This window comes from Perna viridis, chromosome 1 (assembly GCF_037379345.1).
Source record: "Perna viridis isolate PV_CMFRI_1.1 ecotype Kerala chromosome 1, ASM3737934v1, whole genome shotgun sequence".
NCBI lineage: Eukaryota > Metazoa > Mollusca > Bivalvia > Mytilida > Mytilidae > Perna > Perna viridis.
The window spans coordinates 23,169,459-23,194,457 of record NC_142445.1 but is presented as its reverse complement, the minus strand read 5'-3'; the positions used below and the strand labels follow the sequence as shown (position 1 = coordinate 23,194,457).

The window sequence follows — 24,999 nt, the reverse complement described above, 5'->3', positions numbered from 1 at the left end:
TTGACTATGATTCAGCAATATACACCCCTTTAGTGGTTTGAATTGAAGGAAGTGTTTGGTTTTATTTTCATCATCGATGAAGCCAGAAATTTTTAAAGGGTTACAGAGTTTCATCTTTCAGAGGGGGGTGCAAATCCAATTCTAACTTATTTTCTTTAGAAATTTTAAATATTTTAAGCAAAAAGAGGTTGCACTTGCACCCATGGCACCCCCCTCTTGCTACGGCCATGAACATTTATCCAAAAATTATATTATACGTCCTAACTGCAGGAAGTGTTTTACATTAAACATATTTTTTACTTGAATTAGTCCTAATGTCTTGTGTCAATCCTCAAAAAATATATGTATCATAAATTATTTTGGAAAAGTTTTGACTGACTCTCATTTAATGAGCTATATTCTTCTTTCATTTTTATTTGGTTTTTGTTCAACCATTCATTGTTGTTGATATATTGACATATTGGGATTATCAACTGGGGTTAACTTTTTGATTGAAAATTTTCTCCTAAATTTACTGGGAACTGGGATGTGTGCCCCAGGTGGTGGAATGGGGTACCCCTGGTGTGTTACATGCTGGGGTTGTCAGGCTATAAGACGGAAAACCTGACCGCAAACCATAGTGGTGCACCGTGTTGGGAAAGATGCCACGTTCCTCGCACGTTAAAGAACCCTGCTGTGGTATTCGATAGGAGTAAGAACCTTTGCGCTCCGCCACAGGAGGCTAAATTGCCCGACCTTACCCATCCCCCCTTTTTCCAGTGGCAATCAAAATTTGTCGACCCTATTATCCTTGTGACCCATCCTTTCTTTTTTTTCATTTCATGTTCATTTTATCATCCATTTCATGTTCATTGTCTGAATATAGCTGAAATATTGCTGCTCGGACGTTAAACCCCAACAACCAACCAACCAACCTAAATTTACCTGTTTTGTCAGTGTTTGGAAATTGAAATTTATCCTCAGCTTTTGTTTTCATGTTTTTGATACTTACATGTACCAAGTTGAGATCAGATTCCAAGAATTTGGAAATTGACATTTGTCAGAAGCCATGGATATAACTTTTCAGACACTTATCATATTCCTGTTTAGCTGAGACCAGATTTCAAATTTTGTTCATAACGTAAAGTTGAAAAATAAAAATCCCCTGTTGGACATGATATTGTCAGTTATCTAATAGAAGAAGTTTAGAAAATTACACAAGTGGAATTTAAACCTTGCTGAGATGAAGAAATAACTTTACTTTGATAGTTGAGATCTGATTGACAGAGAGTCCTGATACTCAGCATCTTGACACAACTTCCTTAAAATACCATTTTGTAAAACATGGATCTTAAATTTGCACTTATTGTCAACTGTGGAACAATTTAACCACTGTATGAAAAACAGTAATATATTGTATTTGGGGAGATTGTTTTACACTTCACAGTATTTTTAAGGAGAATTTGACAATGACATAATTTGTGGTTGTTATTTCCCCAACATGTTCTTAAAAAATCAATGATACGAGGTAGTGAGGTAGAAACTTATAGATGCTAGCTTAATGAATACTTATGTAGAATAATTTGACTGCATACTAAGTGGGCTATTGTGCCAGAGTATTATGAACCAGCAGCAGATATTGACAGAAACTTCTATTTTCAGCCTAATTGGTCATGTTGCTCTGGAATGGAGAAAATAGACCACTTCTTGCGTCTATAGTCTACCCCACAGCAACATTTAAACTGCATTTAATGATAAGAAAAGTTCAAAGATAGCACAGACTACATGCACATAGAAAGTTTTATTGTCAATCAATAGCAATCACCTGATTGTAGTAGCCCTGATCATGGCAATCAATGTACCCCCCACAGACTCATAGAAATACAGGTGAATCTACCTCATACAATCAAAGATGTGTGAATATTCCTCTTTTCTTATTTTTTCGGGGTGGAAGTAGTTGGTTTCCATAGCGACATCGGCAAAGCTTTAGTGTTAATTGATTGAAATAGGAAGGTAAAGCAATCAATGATATAGTTCAATCACGGCAGCTTGAACGTTGCGTATGTGTGAGTGTGTGTCGTATTATCACGGTTGCATCATGGATGACAGCAATTCCTCCTAATCATGTGATTTCTTTTTAATTACGGATATTAACATTAATTTGGGAATATTATTGGATGGATATTGGAAGCTGTATCATATAAATGTTGGGAGAAATTGATTTGTGACTTGGGAATTATTGACTGTTCAAGGTTTGATAATTAATTAGGCCTATTTATAGTAGAATAATTTCGATTTAGCATTCATTTATCTTTGTATTGAGGTGAGAGTTGTACTGTTCTGAAGGTCAAAAATTTAATTGTGTTTGACTTTATTTGATGCTTGTGAAATAGATTTAATTATCATCGTTTTACATTTTTATGAACCTTGGATGTGGCATTTTGATACAAATGTATGAATACTTCAGTAATTTTCTGTCTACATTTAGGGTTTCTTTTTTTTTGTATTTTTTCTTGCTGTATTCTATTTCAGTGTTGTGGGGTATAAAATTTTGACATACTTTACTGCAATCAATCAAACCAAAATTAAAAGTACCTTTTCAGAAAAGATCTGTGAAATTATAAGCCTGGGGCCTTGCATGTTTTTGAACATCTCAGGGAGATATTTGAATGATTTTAGAATGGTTTGAAATGTAAATAACAAGATAAGATACATTTTATACCTTTGGTGCAAAACCAAACAAAAATAATCCTATATTTATTGCTTAAAATCCTATTTATCATGTTAATAACTTGGGTATGAATTCACATGAATACTTGTTCGCAGTTCAATAGGTTAAGGAGATGTGATATATTGGTTGATAACAAGATAGAGTATTCATTTGGTCTATAGGTATTGTGCCCTCTGATCATATTAATTGGCTGGGCTATCTGTACATCTGGCCTATGTTCAGGCTACATGAACAAATACAATTACATTTGTGTTCAGCATGCTTTTATCGTTGTTTTTTCTTTAATTTGACTCTGTTCTTTAGCCTTGGACATTGTATATTGTTCGTTTTAAGGTTTTTCTTTGATTTCTTTATAAGATTGTGTGTTGAAGACTTAGACAGTCCTAGATATATTTGGCTTTTGAACTTTCTGTTTTCATGTTTAAATGTTGTGTAAATTGCTTCATGTTGACATTCACAGTAATTTGTGATTTGTTGCTGTCCCACCATTATTGAATTCAGAGCATTCTATATTTGTTTTCTTTTGCAAACCTAACTGGAATTGAAAAGGAAAAATAAAAACTGAATAGAATTGTGTCATTTATTTATATGCAGTGAAACTGGCATAAAACACTTGCAGTCTAGAAAATTATGATTGATATATGATTTTGAAAACAGTCAATTTCAGAAGCTATGAAAAGTGTTTTCATGTGCAGAATTTGAATAACTCTGGGTTAGACTCACACTGCAGACTTTTCTTAGAGTACTGCAAGTGAAAAAAATTTCTTAAAGACATCTTTTTGGTATCTTTTAATATTACTTGGAAAAAAAAAAGTAAGAAAGTGTGTGCCTCTACAAACACTTGTCATTGGGATCAATGTAATCATTCTCACAAAATTCAACAGGATTGATGATTTGTGAACCAATCTTTAAATCTAGTACTTGTACTGGTAAGCCTGAGCCAGAGATTGAACTATATTTTGACATTTTAGCATTAGTAAACCTTGGTTGTACTACCTTAGGAACTTTAATCAATATCTACTCTGTAAATATTAAATTGTTTAAAGTTACAAGAGGCCTTGAACTTCTTCAACACCTACATTTTTCTACTAGCTGACTTACAAAAATTTATGACGGATTGACTATGGTCTAACGATTGAAGAAGCATTTTTGTCAGGACAATTTTAGTTTTTTAGTTGCCCCGGGGGACACTTAACTGAACAGGGCCGATGATTTATGAAGTGGTCAACTTGTATCTAATGGTGTGATTTGTGTCAGAAATTTACAGTGGGAGTTTTATGTGTAAAACATTACACATACATCAATAACATTGACTAATGTAATAGAGCTGTACTTTGGGATAACTTAACATCTTTTTGTTGGTGAGTTTAATAACTCTTTTACTTTATTTTATTCAGTTTGTTTATTGGTAAAATGCATGTAAAATTTTGCAACATGTTTCATTGTACATTTAGCTCTAAACAAAGATATATATATTTGAAAAAAAAAATGAAATAGAAACATATGCAATATATATTTGTATTTGAAATAACTTCCAAGCATCAGTTACAGTATACAAATAAGATGCTATAATTGAAGCTGCAAAAAATCCATTTGTATTTTGGCCTTAGTTTGAAAAAAAAAAAGAATCTTTTTTTAATATTCAAAATTTATAAAAGTAGAAAATGGAGAAGTATGCTTGAACTCTACTTGTTCTAGAGTTTCTAGTACCATCCTAATACAAAATATGCATATAATTTCTTTGTTATCAGGGCACTGAATAGATACAATTCCTTGATAATATTTATAGATTACACAGCTAGATATTAGCCTATACAACATTGCATAACTCATTTGTATCCTGAATCACACAAGACAAACATTCTAGAACAGCATCAGGGAAATAAAGTGGAAAGTAAATATATAGGGAGCTGCATAAAAACTCCATTAGTTTCTTGGTGGTGGGGGCAGGATTGGTAATGTTTACTTATCTTTTATGTGAATAGGTCATTATTCCCATTGCGAGAAAAATCATTGTTATAGACAAGTCAGAATGGATACCATTAGTTTGAGATCATACAAGTCAAATGTAGCCTTTTCAGCCTTTATTGTCACTAAATGTAAGTCAGTCATTTGTTATAATGTCTGTGTTGCATTACTCTAATAAATTATAAAACTTGTTAAAATAAATGCAGGATGGTTATCTTTGAAAAGTGAAAGGGAGGATGAGTTTAAAAAAAAGTTTAGAACTTGTGATCTGATCAAAATTATGGGTTTTTTTTGTTTTTTTTTCTGTTTTTTTTTTTTGCAGAATTTGGTGTGTGTGAGTGTGGATGTACTTCATATTTCAATCTTAAGATTTTTTTCATTAGCTGTCATTAGTCATTGTTAGTAGGTGTTAGAAGCGTAATGTTGGTGCATTTGTAGCTAATTCTCAAAACATTCCTTCCTATGAGGATGTAAATGTTTATTTAGTTTCTGTTCATCTACAAGTTTATGATGTTAATGTGATATTACATGATATATATGTAGTTTGATGATGGTAGAGGCATCAAGTTCATCAACTTGTAGGATTGACTCATTTATATATTTTATATTGATAAAACATGTATTTTGATCTATGTTGGACAGCTATGTTTTAGATGATACCTACAATGTCAGATACTTAATATGGTATTGTTAATGGCAATAATGGAAGGAGCTATCCCTATATAAGACAATGTTCTGTATGATAAACAGAGGTCAATAACTTTCTAAATTTGTGCTTTTTATATGTTGTGAACTCTTATGATTAGTATAACCAGTTACATATTGTCAATATTGCATACCATATTACCTTAAAATGCATGAATATGTAAATCCTTTAAAGTGATTATTACCAGTAGTGTCCAATTCTTAAGATCGCTTGAAACATTGGAAGAAATTAGCAGTAGACCTATGGACAGAGTCTTTGTGAAATCAAGCAGGTCTATGAGGAAATTGGCTCAAGTTGCTTTAAAATGTACAGTGTTGTCTATGTAAAATTAAGATGAGTCTATGTTGACAACATATTCAGTTTCTGACAATTTTGAAATACACGAGTGTGGAAAATTAGGACTTTTGACTACATGTAAATATGTGGAAACGTGTACAGTTTTTGAGTACAGAATCTTTCTTTCTCTGATCTGTGTCGGTTGCCTAATGAATACAAACAAGAAGAAACTTGATAAATTGTTTACTTGCAATATCAAGCAATACATTGCTCATCAGAGTGGGTGGTTAAATGCAAATGTAAATAACATTGTTATGTTTCAATAGAATGGTTAGACTGGAGGCATCAGAATACAAAGATGTCTTACTCATCAGTGACGGAACTTGATTGATTTTCATAAAGTCGTTTCTAAATCTTCCATTCTACATCAATAAACTTGTTTCATGATCTTTCCGTGCAAAGGAACATCAATGGCTTTTGGAAAGGAAGAGAGATTGTTTTGGATCACTCAGATGTATATTAATAATTTTCATGAGGAAGCTTAGTTTTTGAATGTAAAGTAGCTTAGAATGAAATTATCCACAGAGAGCTTTCATGATGAAAAGTCCGAGGAACTTCGAGATAGCCTGATTTTGTACTGGAGAGAATCAAGGAAGGACCCACTTCTTTACGATTCAAACAAAAGATTATATTAGTATGGAAATGTTAATTTGAAATATTGTTCCTGTACAACATGCAGAACAGTAGTACATGTATTTGTTGTGTCAACTCATAGAATGTGTCATTGATAATAAATGAGCTATCTTTTATGATATGGAGATGCTAGACAGTGTTCTAGAGTTTCTTTTTCCGTTCTCTTGGGGCAAGTGTATTTTGGTGTGGGAAACTTGTTGATTATATTTAAAAAATTTCTAAAGTAGAAAAATTGAAATTCTGAAAGGATTTGTTAAATTCAGAAAGCAGACTTTAATTGAGAGACTTTCAATCTTCATTTGAAGTCTCTTCCTGGAAACCTGAAATTTCTTAAAAATCCCAGAATACTGTTGGATATTAATTTTGAGTATGGAGGAAATTGGTATTGTCTCTGACAGTATGGTAAATGTCTGTCCATCTGTCAATTACCTGGTTGGTTTTTGGTCAGTTTGTAAGATACATATTTAATTTTATAGATATTTTTTTCTTAAACTGGCAAATTTCATAGAAGTTTATGTTATTTGATTTCCATGCTTTGAGTTCTATGGAACAGTGAGGGATAAATAGCATTCACTTGGCTATTTTAAAAAAGAAACTATCAACCTGATTGGTTAACTGATCAATTTTATCAGTGACAACTTGTTTCAAACTTTTGCCTATGTTGCAGTTTCATTCATGAATTGGTTGTATGTTAAAAGTTTGTCCTCAGGCTTAGGGGTCATTTCTGACATGTTTTATCACCAAAGAGCTTCTAAAGATACCTGGCCAGACATTTTAATTGTCTGTTGTATTGTTTTTTGTTGTCTGAAGTGTCCAAATGTGACATATATTTACTGGATACCATTGGTGTTGTAAGACTGAACAGATTTGTCACTCATTTTTTTGCATGTCATTATAATCTTTTTAGTGAGGTGTGGGAGATTTACAGATTTTGACCTTGTCTTTTTGGTAGTTCATGCTACAATTGTTGAAGATTTTTCAGTCTGTACAATCCCAAAGTATTTTAATCTTAGTTGAAATAGAACGACAACTGTTCTATTCATGCTTTGTGTCAAATATGTTGAGTTTTGGTACATTTTGCCAGAGATTCTAGACTTCAATGCATGCATTTATTTAAGTAATTTTCATATTTTGAGCAACAAAGTTCATGACCTCTCTGAAATAATAATTCAGCCATTTGGAAAGCCTTTCTATATTCATCATTGATCTTTTATCTACATGGAGTCTATTTGTTTTATAAGCACTGACTAAAGTTCAGCAGAGGACATTGTTTTCTTGTAGTAAGATTAAAATATGATTTTTTTCTAGCTAATACTATTATATATACATATGTAGTGAACATGTAAATAATCAGCTGAAGGCCATGATGATATCTACCTTATTACTGAATTTTTCTACCTCCACCCATAAGAAGGTTATATTGCCTGAAGTTGTTTATCCAGATTCATATGAAGTTTAATGCTTAGCTACAGCATTTATCAAGTCTCCAAATGCTGTTAATAAGATTTATACGGTACTGTTGTGGAGTTGTTCCTATTTCACCACTCATGCCTCTTGAAACTTTCTGTTTGACCCACCATTCTGAACTAATTGTTTAATTGATAATAAATGATTTTTTTTCTTAAAGAACATTTCTGTTATTACACTTAATTTGTGTCTGTACATTAAAATGTGTCTTTTATGTTTATTTGTTTTTTGTTCGTGGTTTTTGTTTTGTGTTGCTTTTTATTGATTGCTCTTTTTTTTTTGGACTTGAGTAGAAGTAGTCTTCTGACTTCATGACTTTAAACACTAAGTTATTTTCTACTATGTTGACAAAATCAGATTTGTTTTTGGCATCCCCCCCATTAAATTCATTCATTTTACATTCTAAGGAAGTTTTGTTCATGTAATTTACTGCATGCTAATGAAATGCATGTTGATTAGTGTAGGAGAAATAAACCATAGTGTGATTAGATGTCTGTTTTGTCACAATTCATGAGTTATTAGAAAATTCAAACAAGAACAAAATGCCTGCAGATCTCCTTGTTTTTTTTAAAATAAATTGACAGGTTGATAGATTACTAAGTAAGAAAAGTAATTAATTTATAGACATATTAATTTACATGTTTTCAGAAGCCATAAGCATATTAAATGTTTTATGTAGCAGGTGCTTTTTTGTTTTCATGGTGAAATTTGACCTTCCCCTTCAGGTAAATAACTTTATTCATTCTTATGTTTGTTCTATAAATATGTTTATGCTTTATCTTAGTGAATGGGGATTTTGTAATTGATACTTCTCTTAATAGTTTAATTGTTTTTATAATCAAAATAGTCATTCCTTTGAGTTATTAAAATGCAAAAAAAAGCTTGTAGGGAAATGATTTGAGTATCAGTCTTTGTAAGAATTATGCAAATTCTATAATATGTGATACACTCCAAAAAGGCTACATTTTTTTAAAAAAATTTTGTTATTATGTTGCTTTAAAGGTCTATATGATGAAATGTATAATCAATCATTCCAATCTTTTTGCTGATAGGAGATAATCCACATGGAAAACCCAATAGTTTCTATTGAATTATAGTGTCATTTACAGAGTTACCTTCCTTAATTTTGAATTCTACAGTACATTCTATGTAATTTTTATCTCCCAAGAATAAGGTTTATATGAAAAGCCACATGTCAATTTCTGTTTACTATAACTTTTTAAAATATCCAAAAAAAAAATATGTAGGCTTTCCAACCATAAATCACATTTTGCATGATTCTTAGCTCGAGTGCTACTTAATAATTTGTTTTTGATTTACATTGCTTGACTCAGATTACACTTCAGAGAAAACTTTATCTCTTCTTAACTTGCTACATGTCACTTTTTAAGCAACATACAATTTGGTCTTATTTCTGGCTTGGCAACTCCATACTACCGCCCTTGTCAAAATGACTTGACTAATGAAAGGATGTGGTACATGTGATAATAATATTGATTTTTGGTTTTTTTTTTTTCATATGTCAGAACTAGTGAGACTGAATATCCTCTGACTCCATGCAAGGGTACTACTTTGTTTGACACCTTCATAATGTTTAATGATAATAATGATTTTAAATGGCCCTGTATATTGAAGGAAGAAAAAAATATCAAATTTTGGATAAAGTTTTATCAAACTTCCTAGTCCTTTTAATTTATCTAATAACAGAGTGTGTGAAATTATATGTTATGTGACCTAGGTCAGACTTATATGAATTAATCCCTACTATAGACAAATATCATAGATTAAAGTTAACTTAGAGAAATAGTCATTGAAGGTTATGTCATACAGCAGTACTTCTTATATGTAGGAAGTCATGTAATGTGTTACAGTATTAGTACCTTTTTTATTATGTTACATTTTTCCTTTCATTAATAGAAGTTATACAATGCTATTTCATCTTGGTAGGAAGTTGTTTAATGTCTGTCACATTTGAATTTTAGGAGATTGGAATCTATTTCATTATTTTTTTCTTTGCTAAGTTTAAGCATTTGATATAATTCCTAGGACTTTGCTAGTTTCTGTTCATCAATGCTAGCTGTACTTATATAAACCTCCTTGAAGACATTGAGTTCTATCAAGTTTCAGAGATAAGGCTTTGAAAAAACTTGATGAAAAGTGAACAAGCTAAAATATTGACATCCTAATTTTAGTGTGAATGCCTAGACAAAGATATTGTCAACAGATATTATACCACAATTACTGTGAAAGTACTTTAATTTGTGGAATCTAATTTTCGTGAATTAGGGAAGAAACACAAGTTCATGGATTCTTGAATTTGTTGTTTTGAGGTTTTCAGTATACACATCAATGGAAATCTCCTTTTCAATAGGAACCAAATTTCGTGGATTGGCCTTCCCACGAAAACCACGAAAATTGATACCCCACAAACAATATTACTTTCACAGTAGTCAATTACATGCTAAAGAAAACATTTTTGTGTAGAGCATGTATTTTATACCATCATTCCGCTGATATTTCTGCAATACCATAAACAATGAACATTGTATGAAATATCCTATATCTACATACAAAATCAGTAATATCTGTATTGTTTTGCTGGTAAACTCATTGTATGCTCATCATTCGTGAGTTTTTACCACCTCCTACATATTCATTTGTCATCATTTGTGTTTTTACTGCAACCTACATTTTCAGTCTATTACATCACATACCTGTTTGCAGCATACCTTGCTAATTCTGTTGAAAGCTGTATCAGCCTTTCTACTTGACTACTGCAAAGTCATGCTAATATTACACATTGTTTGTGAAAATATTATTCTTGGCCTTTTTTTAATTGGTAAGAACCTTACATCGAGGGTCTTGGTATTTTGATTACAAGCTAGTTGCATTTTCACAATATCAAAATCAATGTCAGAATTTTCAGTATTTTTGATAGTATGTTTTGACAAAATATTGTCCCATTCTTGTGTACCTCACAAAGTATTGGATGGTAAGTATAGAAGAATTACAGTTATGATCTGTCTATCTGTCTGTCCTTCCAAGTGTCTAGTGATTACATCTCTTCCAGAATCTTTAAATAGATGTGATGAAACTCTCATGTATATCAGTTAAGAAAGAAATGTATTGTTGATTGTTTGTTATGGTAAATAATCCTACTAAAGGCTCTCAAGTGGTAGTGGGGAGCTTCTTCGTTAGTCTACTTTCAGTTCTATGGTTTTTTTCAGATTTGAAAAAAAAATGTGCTTCTGTAAAAGTTTCATAGCTAAACCCCCCCCAAAAAAAAATAACAAGAAAAATTTAGTTGATGTCAAGTATATATATATTGCATTGGATTTCTCTGCTACCATGGTTGTTTACCTGTCAATAACAGTCAATACCTGTAGTCACAATATATATATGATTAAAATGTCTTACACTATGTATAAGAAATTTGAGAAGAGTTGAAATGATTGACTTTACACTGAAAAATGCCATTGTCTACTGTTTTCAACCCTTTTAAAAGTATTTGACTGTATGCAGAAAATAACAACTGAGACATTTTAGCAGGATATTGAGCTATGTGTTATCAAAACCATTGAATAGTTTAGGTCCTATATCCTTTTGAAGTGATTTTTTAATTATTTTATAGTAGAGAAGGTATTTCCATAGTAAATTATAGATACACAGATTCTCCAGGTGTGTATCAGTTGGTCATTCAGGTAAGTTGATGGACTGACCTAGACAATCTAGCATAATTATTGACCAATTGCCTTCAATTTTACAAATATACACATTAGCACACTTTTAAAGGGTTAGTCAATGGAGTAGTTTAAAAACTAGTTCATATTAGTGTTCGGTCATTCACGTAGATTCTTGTTGTTGCTTTTGTGTTATTTTTAGCATGAGGGATATAGAAAGTCAAAAAGGAATTTCCTATCAAGGTATATAAAGAGAAACTTAAAGGAGTATTATTTTGTTAAGTTATGTTTAAATGTAAATACAGGTAATGTTGTTTGTTTTCTATTTTTATTAAGTGGTTCCTCATAATAATCTTTCTTTCTTTTTGTATTCTGTTTCTCGTTGGAAAAGAGTACCAGAAGTCAATTTTTGGTGGAAGTAACATTATAAACATACAATGCTACTCCATTGTTGGGATATCATAAAATGACTTTGTCTGGTCTACTTGCCTACAGTAAACTATGTTTTTGAGTATTAAAATTTTAAGCTGAGTATAAAGTGCTGTTGCATATTTTGCATGTGAAGAGTTATTGCCCTTGACATATTATTGATATTACAGATCGAAATATTTGAGGCATGTAATATGGGAACTTGATTACTAGTCATACATTTGTCTTTGTGTATGAGCTTTATAGTTGTGTTAGTTGCAAAAATGAGGTAATTAGGAATACTAATTATTGACCTGATGAAAGCTTAGACTGATAATTACAACAGTATAAAGTTGAAAGTATGAAGACCTAGTCGGTCCATGCATAAAAGGCCTTTCATATAGAAATAATCAACAGCTAGTTTGCCAAAAACTGATCTGAAATGATTGAAGCCTTACTGCCTTATTTCCTCTCTGCTAGACTGATGGTAAATCTAGTTATATACTTTGTATAGTAATACTATTATTGGATGAAACAGAAATGGCCTGGGAGCAATCGATTTTGCTAGATTAAACCCATTGTATCTGAACACAATACTATGATGTATAATTTTATATAAATAAACACAGTAGGCACCCAGCACATATATCAGAATATTGTTTTTACAACCTCTGTCAATAATCATTGATCATTATAAACTCATACTGCTCTAGTTTTTGTAATCTTCTTCATGTCTTATACGATTTAGAATTTTCCACAATGTGAACTTTATCAGAGGCTATGCTGACCTTTGCAATGCAACTTTTCTCCCTGATTACCTAATGATCCAAGTTTATGTTTTAAATTTTATTAATGGACCTATAGAATACTTTTATTGTGCTGAATTTATGAAAAATGATGTGTGTTTTTGAAGCTGATTATTGTAATGGCTGTAAAACTTCCAGCCTTATTCATCGTCAGTGATATGTTTTTTTAAACATTCCCAAAGATAGTTATTCTCTTAAGTGCAACTGCCATAGTAATGTACATTATAAAGGTGCAATAAATGTCTGGAATCTTTGGAAGTCTGTTTTACATATTATCAAACTCAAAGGGTTTAGGTCTTAAATCTCTTTGTCTAGAGCTTCTGATCAGAATCCAATTTTTGTGCTCAGTGAACATGGAAATTTGGTTGAATGAACGGTCAGTTAATGAGCATTGATGAGTGTAAATATGATCTGATGGAATGGAGAACTGTGTAATGGCCTATCTAATGGTATGGAAAGGACGAGGAGTAATGACCCAAGTCTGTACTATTCTGATGGAATTAAAAAAGTTAACTATGGGAAATCTTTTGGAATCATCCTTGTTCTATACTTGAGTCCTGAGAACCAATTTAGTTTAGCAAATACATCATAGTTGCTCAAAATACATCAAGAAAGTGCACATATGTATTAATTATGATATACTTTAAATGTATTATTTTATTATTTTACACCTTTTAGAATGTAAAATGTACTGTTGAACATATTTATTGCATTTTGTGCAACCTGTCAGTATATTTTTATGTAACTTAACCTTTCAATTTTCAAAACTTACATTTTGCCATGATAGATTCTTATAAATCCCATCAAATGGAATGGTTTGAAGTGGTGAATTGATTAATATGAAGGTCATATTGCAATATTATACATGGTGAAGTAATTTCTGAATTTAGAATATTTCATTTTAAAGGACTTTTGATTAGACTGAAGTAATGAAAATTTGTGTGAGTTTGTGAATGAGCAGGCCATGCAAATTGGTTGATTTTAGAAACCTCTCATTTGTGATTGTCAAGAAGAAAATATTTTTCGTTTTGAAAAAAGAACTCTGAAATTCAGAAATTTTTCTAGATTAGGAAAACCCTTACTAGCAAAATGTCATTATTCTACTAAAACAGATAATTATTCGACATACAGATTTACAAATACCAGGTAATAAGAACCAGTTATGCAAAAATGTAAGTTCTGAGGAACTAAAGGCTTCATTACATACACACAGGCATGTTGCATAAAAATGCAGTTAATATGTTAAATAGTACATCAAACAATCTATAAAGGTGTAAAATTTGGAGTGATTTGAAGTGGTGGAGTGCTGAAATATTTGATGGAGTTTCCTGGTCGTTAGATGGGCTAATAGACTATCTTGTCATAATGCTTCAGGACCAAAGCTGTAAAACCAAGCTTATTAGTCGGGATTTATATCAGTTATTACGTCAATATAGGCTATTAGATACACTTGACAGGGGATTTGGCAGCAATTAAATTACATTATCATCATAATATTTAGCCTTTATTTGTACTTAATTGTCGAAAATGCATACAAATGCTTAATTGTGCAGTAAGCTATCTTAGTGACTTGTGTAGGAATGTTTAGAAATGGGAATTATCAATATGTTTTCTTTGTATTCAGCTTTTACAAGGTCTTGGGAGGATTTTTAATACAAGAAGGGCAGTGATCTTAGTGGTCAGGAGTATAAGAAAGATTTGTAACACCTTGTTAAATGTTTTACCTACTTATTATGCTTCAGTGTCTGCAATAATGGTAGACCATTCAGTCTCAGGAAAATTCCATATCACAGAAGAATAAGCTATCTTTATTGGCTAAAATATGGTCATGTGGTATTCATTAATGTGTATCAAAATGTAATAGTAATGCCTGCTTCAGTTTCGTCAATGTAATGAACACAATAGTTGCTTATGTAGAGGGCATTATCTGAATTAACTGCCTTTGGGAAGTGATATTGTAGGCAACACCCCTCTCCCTTGGGCAGTCATTTTATTATGTCCAGAATAATGCTCTCTATTGTAAAGTCCATTTTGCAGGTACTATTTTTTGCACTTTTCTGTACACCACAAAAATAACAAAAATTAATACACCACGAAAATTGATTTGTTTGCAGTATTGAAGTTTTTGTTAAGTCTGTGTATTTTGACAACTCAAAGGGAAAGTTGCCATATATATACATATGTATAATCCGAACTTGATTTTTTGTTTCTGTTGGTATTTATGTATTTTATTTTTTCTGTTTTCAGACAACTAAGTTGAAGAGCTAATCAAAAGTATGGCGGGGGACGACATGGATGGCCTAGGTCCCTCCCGTTGTAGGGATGGCAATTACGGCCTGTCAATAGCAGATCTCCGAAATATAAACGAACAAAAAGGGCCAGAAGCTGTAGACCTCATACAAAATAAATATGGTGGTGTTGTAGAAGTCTGCAAATTATTATTCACTTCTCCCAATGAGGGTAAGATCATTAGAAAGCATTTTTATACCAAGCATGGAAACTTTACTTATATATATTTCCTCTGTAGTAAACTGGTTTCCAAAACCTTGAGAAAGCTTCAAACTAAACAAAAAGATAGCAAGGATAATAATTTTTTTTAAAATTTCTTTCACTATATCCTTTTTTGTCTTCAAAACATCAATTTCATACTCACATCTTTAATATAAGGTTTATGTGATATGGAATCATGTCGGTGAATCAAAATAACTTCAGGTTTCAGTTTTCTAAACCTGAAGATTTGGCTTATAGAATTAGTCATGAATTTCATTGCTGGCAAAAGATCAAGAAGGACATGCAGTTAAGTTGCCCTCCAATTCTGGTACTCATGACACCATTTCATCTTGAAAGAAATTTGTTATCCTGTTGTATGGGACAATTTTAGCATTAGATTGTAATCCTATTGACAGTTAATGCAGAATGTAATGACAGAATTCAATTTTGTGAAATATCAATCTGAAATTGATAGGATAATGTAGAAAAGATTCCAGATCTCTCGAGGTTTGGAAAACAATCAGTGCCGGGGTTTGCTGTAGTGAAAGTCTTACTCTGGATCTGTTACCTATAATGGATTTTTAAAGGAGCAGTAAACCTTTGTTTTAAATTGTATGAGGTTGATTTAAAGTACAGCTGCAAAAAGGAATACAATTGCTTTATTTTCACATGCAATATAGCGGAAGTTATGTTCTCCATGGTTACATGGTCTGATGTGACTCATTAAATGACTTCATTATCATTTGAGATAATATTCTCATTGGATTTAATACAACAAAATTTCAAGAAACTTAAGGCAATCTAATAGACAACTACAATTTCAATATTCTTTATTGCGTATTTGTAGTGGCATATATTCGTTAGTTTGTCTTATTGCTTTTCCCAAATTTTAGAATTAGAAAAATACACATACAGGCACTTTATTACGTAAAAGGAAGTTCTTTGTAATGAAGTGAAGGCTAAAGATCAGCCATGAAGACCATGCAAACTCCACTTTGATCATCCTATTACAGTGCTGAAAACCATTACAACAGGAAATGAGTTGTTGGTATCTTTGTTTCTGACCCAGTACAACATGTTTATTGCTTATTGAATTCTTAGGTTTTGTCTTGTTTATTGACCATGCTTCATTATACTGCTCTCCTGTCTTGACAGTAAGAATGATGTATTGTCTTTTCTACTATTATGTAATGTGACTAAATCTGCAAATAACAGTTGTACTCTGTCTTTCCTTATGGAGTTGGTCATCACTAGCTGTTTTAAGGTCATTTCCTATGGCTTCTATGTCAGTTACCAGATTCTTGATGCAGATACTCCATCTTTGTTTAGTTTCTACGAGTTATTAATACTGTTTTCCACAGACAATTAACGTCAGGGTAATCCTTGCAATCGATTTTCATGTCGTTACTTAAAAAAGTAAGCATTCCCAACGGAATTGTTCTCAAAGTGGTTTTGAAATATTTCCTTATTAACCATCCTTTTGTGGTGAAATTATACCTCCACCATTCCAGAATTGGCTTGTCTAGCATCAGCACAATAATTTTTCTGGACTTTGATTGAATTTCTAACAAGACTTAAATAAGTCTTTGTAAGAATCATGCAAATTCTATAATTCTGTAATAAGTGATACACTGGCTAAAAAGATTAGACATTTTTGTTATTACAAGTTGTTTTGTGGGTCTCTGTGATGAAATTTATAATTATTCATTCCAATCAGTCTTTTCTTGGGAGATAATTCACATTGAGAACTCAGTAGTTTCTATTGTATTCCAGTGTCATTTACTGAGTTGTCTCCCTTGATTTTGAATATTATATTGCATTCTTTGTAATTTATATCTTTTATGAACAGAGATTATATGAAAAGTTACTTGTTAATTTCTGCTTACTATACCATTTTATACAAAATATCAAAAATGAAAATATGTAGCCTTCACATTTGCATGATTCTTAGCTGGAGTACTACTTAAAATAATGTGATTGTGGTTAAATTCAGTTAAATGATTCAAAGAATACAAACAAGAAGCTAGTTGAATAACAGACTGAACATTGAAATAGAACATTGTTTTACTGATGTTAAAGTTTAAAAGTTTTTGCAAAATTTCGTTTTCACTTTTCTACTCTCATCTTTCATTCATTTCCTGCATTGTTTTTGTAAGGGTAATGTAGATGAAAAACCATGACAAACAGAGAAACTTGTAAATAAAAAACCTTAAATAAATGAATATTACAGCCATAGTCAGTAAGAAGAAGAGACTTCATTTAGAAATCACTAATTGCAATGGATTACATTCAGAGTTAATGTAACATTATTAAGTTGTATTTAGTTCATAACTACTTGGTAAATTCTGCTTGACTGAAAAATGGCCTTGAATGTCTTTTTTATCACTTGAAGTCTAAAAAGTTGTGTTTTTCTTTAATGGGTAAACAAATTTCATTTTGAGTCTCAAGTCAGCTCACGTAAAATAATCTAGCATCTCATACTTAGTAGAATGATCAAAACTACAGAAAATGTTCTGAATGCAACACAAAACTGGCACTTTGTTACAAGCATTTAAATTGGATTTTCTGTGGATGTTTAACATTAAACCTAACTATTATAAACATTTTTGTGTTCCTTCACATTTCAATGTTATTATACTAAAAATTTTCCATTTTTTTCTTTTTATAGGATTATCAGGAGCACCAGCCGACTTAGAAGATAGAAGAAAGTGTTTTGGTTCAAATGTTATACCGCCTAAACCTCCAAAATCATTTTTACAATTAGTGTGGGAGGCACTTCAAGATGTGACATTAATTATTTTATTAATTGCTGCAATAGTTACAATAGGTTTATCTTTTTATCCTACAGATAGTAGTTCAGGTTAGTGTAAGTCTTGTAAGACGTATCTTTTTATCCTACAGATAGTAGTTCAGGTTAGTGTAAGTGTAAGTCTTGTAAGACGTATCTTTTTATCCTACAGATAGTAGTTCAGGTTAGTGTAAGTGTAAGTCTTGTAAGACGTATCTTTTTATCCTACAGATAGTAGTTCAGGTTAGTGTAAGTGTAAGTCTTGTAAGACGTATCTTTTTATCCTACAGATAGTAGTTCAGGTTAGTAGAAGTCTTGTAAGACGTATCTTTTTATCCTACAGATAGTAGTTCACTTTAGTAGAAGTCTTGTAAGACGTATCTTTTTATCCTACAGATAGTAGTTCAGGTTAGTGTAAGTGTAAGTCTTGTAAGACGTATCTTTTTATCCTACAGATAGTAGTTCAGGTAAGTGTAAGTCTTGTAAGACGTATCTTTTTATCCTACAGATAGTAGTTCAGGTTAGTGTAAGTCTTGTAAGACGTATCTTTTTATCCTACAGATAGTAGTTCAGGTTAGTGTAAGTCTTGTAAGACATATCTTTTTATCCTATAGATAGTAGTTCAGGTTAGTATAAGTCTTGTAAGACGTAATTCTGACATTTAAAGTTCTTCATTGGCTTTGTGGCTAGATGTTAATTATATTACACCTTTAAAACACTGATGTTGTTAACTAGGAAAATCATGACCTGATTTTTTGTTTGATTGAAAAAAATCAATTCATTTTTTTATATTTTAGTCTATAACTGTTCAAATTCTTTTTTAAGACTAGCTTGACTACAGTCTGTCTTTTTATCCATTTAGTGAGAGGGATGTCATTTATGTAAATATTTCCTCCGAACATCTTAAACATTTACCAGTAAATATATGTTCTGAGACTTGTGACAAGCTGACACCCTTCATTGCACAGGAATAACTTGAGAAAAAAAATGAATTCTTTTTACTTCAGGGAAATTTTTTCAAATTGTGTTTGGAAGATGCTTGAAAATTGCTTTGACAGGCAAGGCTTGGTAATAATGAATCACACCAATGGTCCACAAACAAACAAATATTATGACATTTATCAAATTAATTCTAACACTTAGGGGAAGAATTGAATCTGAAGCCCAGACAATTGCATATAATTTATTACGCAATCTAGTTATGCTTATGACTTCTGGAACAACTCTCCATAGACTCAACATATACATGTATCACTCAACCAAAATCTACTTGGAAGAATTATTGACATTATTCTTTTATTTTAAGCAACCATTTATTAGAAGTCATCAGTATAGGCAGTGATTTAAATGGGTTTTGTCATGTCTACCTACCTACAGTGAACAGTATTAAGAAATAATCACCCTTTCTTTTTAAGCTGTTGTTAGCTACTTAAAGTTGTCAATCTGATGAAATTGACTTGATAAGGAATTGTTTGGGTTGTCAAAAAATAAAGCTTTGTAGCATATTTCATTATCTGGACTGAAAGAAATTAGTTTTCAAAATAGGCTACATCTTTATGTTTGTTACTCAGTATGGTGTGCAAATATATATCAGCTATGTAACTGGGAATAGGTAGGATATGCTCAACCTTCTGGAGTTAGTACTCATTTTATGGGGAGATTTTCTGCTCATTATTGTTATAAAGCTTTATCTAGGTTTTTGTCTTCTTTTGGTTTCCAGTTATTTTTTCCACATATTTCCCAATCTTGGAACCATCTGTGTTTTTACTTTTTGTTCTTATGATAACTATATATCTAACATTCCTTAAAACTCCATACAAAGTGTTCCATTTTCTTGTATAACATGAACTCTATAATGTAAGTGTGCTAACATGCTTAATGATGCCCTAGAATGTCTCTTTGATTTGATGGCCTCTTTCTTTTCCTATTTTCTGCAAATTAAGGAACTTCATTCTATTAATGAAAATTTGCTTGCTAAACCTTCTCATTGAATTTTCCACATTGCTTGTACATCAGGGCAATGTTTATAGAATTTATTCCACTTGACATACTACTTGATACTGGGAAAGCAGCAAGGTTCTCACACATCTCTGACTGTTGATCAATACAAAGCATTGTATAGGGAAAATGTCAATGGACAAATATTACAAATGAATAGTTCTGGAATCAGCTTCTAAAATAACAGCATGGTCCATGGCATAAGTTGCATTAACTAGACTTGATATCAATTAAAACCGGCTCGATAAGGAGGGATAGTGCTGTAAATAATGGCATTGTAGAGCAATATGCTGTGGTGTAAGCTGGTATTAGATCAATACATTGTAACTACCCCATCACAGATATTACCAAGTTTTGTAATTATTCAAGAAGGCTTTTAAGGCAAATTGAATTAGCAATTTTTTTTTTTTTTTCACCTTGATGCAATCAGATTTAGGTGGTGGTGTTTGACAGGTTTGGTAATAGATTCAGACAGTTTTAGGAAAGAACAGTTGGGTCTCGAAGGAATTTCTCTGGAGCTAATGAATAGGACAAGCCTCAATTGAAATTTAAATTGCTAATAAGAAACTATATGGCTTCCTAAGCGAATCAAGCAGCAATGGAAGAAGATTTAATTAGCAGCTCATTCTTTTTATATTATGACATTTTTTATTGTGTAGGTACCAATCTATGAGAGTTAAACTTTGTGTGAGTTCAATGTCCAAATGGCACCTACAAGATTTCTTTGATGTCTTTCATGCTTGTTAGGTTAATCAATATCTTTTTAGCCAGTGAGTAGGAATATGTCTTAACTTTTTAACCACCAGGCAGTGATTTAATTTCCATGAGAAATTTCTCCACCATTTTACCAAGTTTTCTTCAGGTTCCATGGGAGAAACTGATTCTCACTTGTTTATAATAATTTCTATTCTGTATTTCTGCACTCTCTGGTTAAATTTAGATTTAAGCATGGTTGCTAAAGCTTACATGTTGGAAATCAAAATTTTACTGTTTTGAGTGGAGTAATAATTTAGACCACTCATTACTGAAGAAGATTCTCTTTGTTACTCAGAATTTCCATTTTTCTTCTGGTCTGAAATACTGGTATCGTATGACTGGTTGTTCAGTGATGGTGGTTCAGTGCCCTCCCTATTACTGTGCTTCCCGTGGATTGTTCAGCCTTTCATTCTCCATTACTTTGATGGTGTGATGACCTTTATCTTCTGACCCTCTGTAAGACATCTCAATGAACTTAATCAATGAATCCTTGTTAGTAACAGAAAGGGTTCATCTGAACTTCCCTTTATGGGAAAATACCCATCAGCATTAATTTTGAATTTTGTGATTGACAAGATATTTTCCTCTAAAGTGTATGCATTTAAACTTTCAGTATTCAATACATTTAGAAGAAAAATTAGGCAAAAAAAAATGAAGATTTTTTTTTTTTTTTTTTTTTTTGTGTGAACATGTGCATTTGCAGCTGTAAAAAGGGATAAAAATCTTGATCTTCTTCAAATCTTAAAGTTATTTACTGTTCTTTTGTTACTATTCGTGTCTGAGAAGCTTTATTACTAATGAAATGAAGGAAGCAATCAAGCAAAGTAAACATTGACTTTGACCACTTGGTATTTGTAGTCTGACCTAATGTCTTGACTTACACTCCCTTCTCTTTATTCCCTGCTGTGGAATCCATTTATTGGCTTTCTTATCAGAACTTTTGTTAGAACCGGTAAATAATTGACAATGTTGTGCAGTCTACTTAATGATGAATAATGTACCTTTCTGGCAAATAGCATCACAACCATCGACTTGTGTATGACGTCACAGCAGTTAAAGTCATTGATTTCCTGTCTGTGCTGAATTGTCTGCTTTTCTGTAGAATCGGCACTTGATTTAGCCATTTCTATCTTAAATAGAGGTTTACAGTTAGTCATGTGACCAGACAAGTTCTAATAACAGCCCTTTCTATTCTTTCCTTTATTCCATTATCTTGTCGAAGGCAAAGTTCCGTTCATTTTCATTAGTGGTGAAATGATGGTTTGTGGTACAATAAGGATCTAATTTGCTTCCATATTCCGAAGCTGACATAAATTCTCCTTGATGCTAGTTTCTAGTGAAGGTTGTATTTGAATGAAAAATATCTTTACTAAACTGAGGTATCATTGGGAAATTTGTTCAGTCTTCATCAGAAAAACCAGGGAAAAAGAGAAATGATTGTATTTGGTAGTCTAACGGATAAACTGCTTTCTTACTATAGACTGTTAGATTTACTTTTCTAAGAAAATTGATTTTTCAACTTGTTTGCCAAATAATTTCATGTCACACTATTAGTTAAAGCTTTGTCATTGATTTCATGTGATTTTTCTCTCCAAGTTAAACAGAAAGAGCCATGTTTTTTTTCCACTTTTTGAACTTAAACAATTTTACGGTCATAAATCAGTAAAAGAAAATGTATCAAAAAGAGCATCATAATTAGATCATGTAGAACCTGAAATTTTTAGCAATTTATTACATCATTTGGTTGACAGTTTATTCAGCAGTATATTATATGCATAGTAATGAAGTTTAATGAAGTCTTTTAATGATGTTGGAATGTTTTTGATTTACTTCATTACATAATATTAAGTTTTTATTGCTTTCTCCTTATTTTGTCAGTAATCCGATTATAGCATGTAGTGGAGGAAAAGAAATAATGAATCTATAATTCTTCTATTCAAATGCTAAGCAGAGTTTATGGATTGGTACTGCAAAAAAATTATGTCACAGGATTTTGACTTTGTTATACGATAAAGCTTGTTGATCAGAATTTCAATATGGTTTGAGTTCAATTCACAAGTACTCAACCTTGTGGAGGAGAAAGCAATTAGAGAAAGATACTCACGGCTGAAAATCTCTTTATTGGTTTTATAGGGTTGCATGATTGTTTCTGTACAATTGTTGTCTCCAAAATAAACTAAAGACAGTTAGTCTTTTTATTAAGACAGACCAATGCACATACATACATACAGACAGACAGACAACAAAGAGGATGACTATGTACCCTTGACTTGTCAAGTAGTGAAAAAAAATACTAACTGCTAAGAAAAAAATGCAAAATATTTATGGTGTTAATTCATTCTTTCTGTATACAGCTGTAGCTTCAGCTTTGTGAATTCCATTAAACATGACCTCCATGAAGTAACATATGGCTGTCATAACAATGTCGAGGATTCTCAAAACTGTTGCTTGTTATTTCAGGGGATGATTCAGAACAAGAAGCCGGGTGGATAGAGGGCGTAGCTATTTTAGGAGCCGTTATAGTTGTAGTATTAGTAACAGCATTCAATGACTATAGAAAGGAACAGCAATTCCGTGGACTTCAAAGTAAGATTGAACATGAACATCAGTTTTCTGTGATTCGAGGAGGAAAGGATATTCATATTCCTGTTGGAGATTTAGTTGTGGGAGATATATGCCAAGTTAAATATGGTAAGTTATTGTGGTCATTAGTAAGAGGCATTCAGCCTGCTACATGATACAAACCTGAAAATGAAATAGGGATAACCACACTTAAGATATCAAAGTCTAAAATGTTAAGCTGCAAAGAAGGATGTATGGACCAAAAAATTTTTTCTGCGACATTTCTCTATTCCATGGCAATTTTACTGTACATGGCCTAGTAGATAGATAACTCATATTCGGCTTGAGTCATACTTCGGGAAACTACCAAAAAAGGGGAAAAAAAACCCTAAAATTTAAAGATAGATATATGAATCTAAGTACCGTTGTATGCATGTGGTGTTAACTGTTCTAAGGAATACCACTTTACAATGAGAGAAATGTACTTTTGAATTCTGAAAGATTGTGGATGAAGAAAGCAGTTTCCGTCATAACAGTGTTAAATGAATTAATTCCATACAGTGAGTTTCCATCAATTTGAAATATGACTTAATTCTTTGATCATTGTATGTGTACATTCATTGTTAAATAATCTCAACAAAACAGCTAGAATTCAATGAGGTACTTCCAGATGATGTTGAATGAATGTAATAGAGTGTCAAGTCTTCAAAACATCAGAAGTTTCTGATGTTGATTTGTTGAAGCTGCATGTTTGCCTGATCAAATGAATCAATGAGTTTCAGGTCTCTGAGCTCGATCAACCTTAATCAATGAAATCTAGGACTCTGCAATCAAATAACCTTTCAATATGGCTTGATGATTTTAATTGATTGCTTCTAGAACTTGACAAAATGAATAAAAGTTTTTTATAGTCCCTAACTACAAAACTTTTGCATTTCAAGTAAGTAGCGAAAGACTGGAGCGATAATTATAGCAGTAATCATTGAAATAGGCAGTCACTTTCATCAATCAAACTGTTATTAATAGTAATATTGACGCTGTCTAAATCCACTGGATTAAGACATGTTCTAGCTCAGACAGAAATGCAGGAACGCAATAATTTTTAATAAAATTAGATCACAAGATTAATGTACATTGGAGAATTGTACGGGAATCATGGGATTCATAGGATGGAAAATTAAATAAATGAGTAGAGTTGGCAATATAATCAAGTTTGACGTATACTTCCCATGATCAAAATGTCATCATCTGTCAATTTACTTTTATATCAGCTAGGTTTCTAACAGAAATGTCCCTCAACATGAAATAATTCCATACAGCCTAGTTTGCAAAATATTGGTCATAGCTTCCCTTGTGTGGTTGAAGTAGCCCAAACGAAGTCATTCAAGATGGCTGCCAAATCAAAATAGCCGCCATTCAAAGTTGTAACCCTCCCTCTTAAAAACAGTTTTTATTTGTTGGATCAAATGTTTTTACTGCACTTAACAACACTTATATGACAGATATGAGGTTACAGTAGGAAAAATGGTTTTGGCGACTTACATTTGCTTGCACACATAGATGTACTTGTTAAATTCTGATATTGCAATGAACATTATATGGTTTGTTTTTGTCTTTCTCTCTGTTTATTATGCACTTGGTGGGGCACTGTTTGGTTAAGTGAATTAGAGAAACTTTTGTAATAGTCATAT

At 31.9% G+C, this 24,999-nt stretch overlaps 1 protein-coding gene across 20 annotated transcripts in view; it reads left to right on the top strand.

The window, feature by feature from the left end:
* The window catches only part of LOC148627840 (plasma membrane calcium-transporting ATPase 2-like), a 107,970-nt gene that overhangs the window by 33,516 nt on the left and 49,455 nt on the right, over positions 1–24,999 (top strand). For 14 of the 20 annotated variants that reach the window (XR_015921643.1, XR_015921640.1, XR_015921641.1 and 11 more), the window contains 3 exons: positions 14,962–15,174; positions 17,873–18,064; positions 23,207–23,437. Coding sequence is in view for 17 of the 20 variants with exons in the window: in XM_088580061.1 (XP_088436187.1) it covers positions 14,991–15,174; positions 17,873–18,064; positions 23,207–23,437 (607 nt within the window). In the remaining 3 variants the exon portion in view is untranslated. Of the gene's footprint in view, positions 1–2,014; positions 2,232–4,006; positions 4,072–11,606; positions 11,744–11,783; positions 11,806–14,961; positions 15,175–17,872; positions 18,065–23,206; positions 23,438–24,999 lie in introns of those variants that run through there. The other 6 variants (XM_088580107.1, XM_088580117.1, XM_088580035.1 and 3 more) reach the window with 5 other exon arrangements.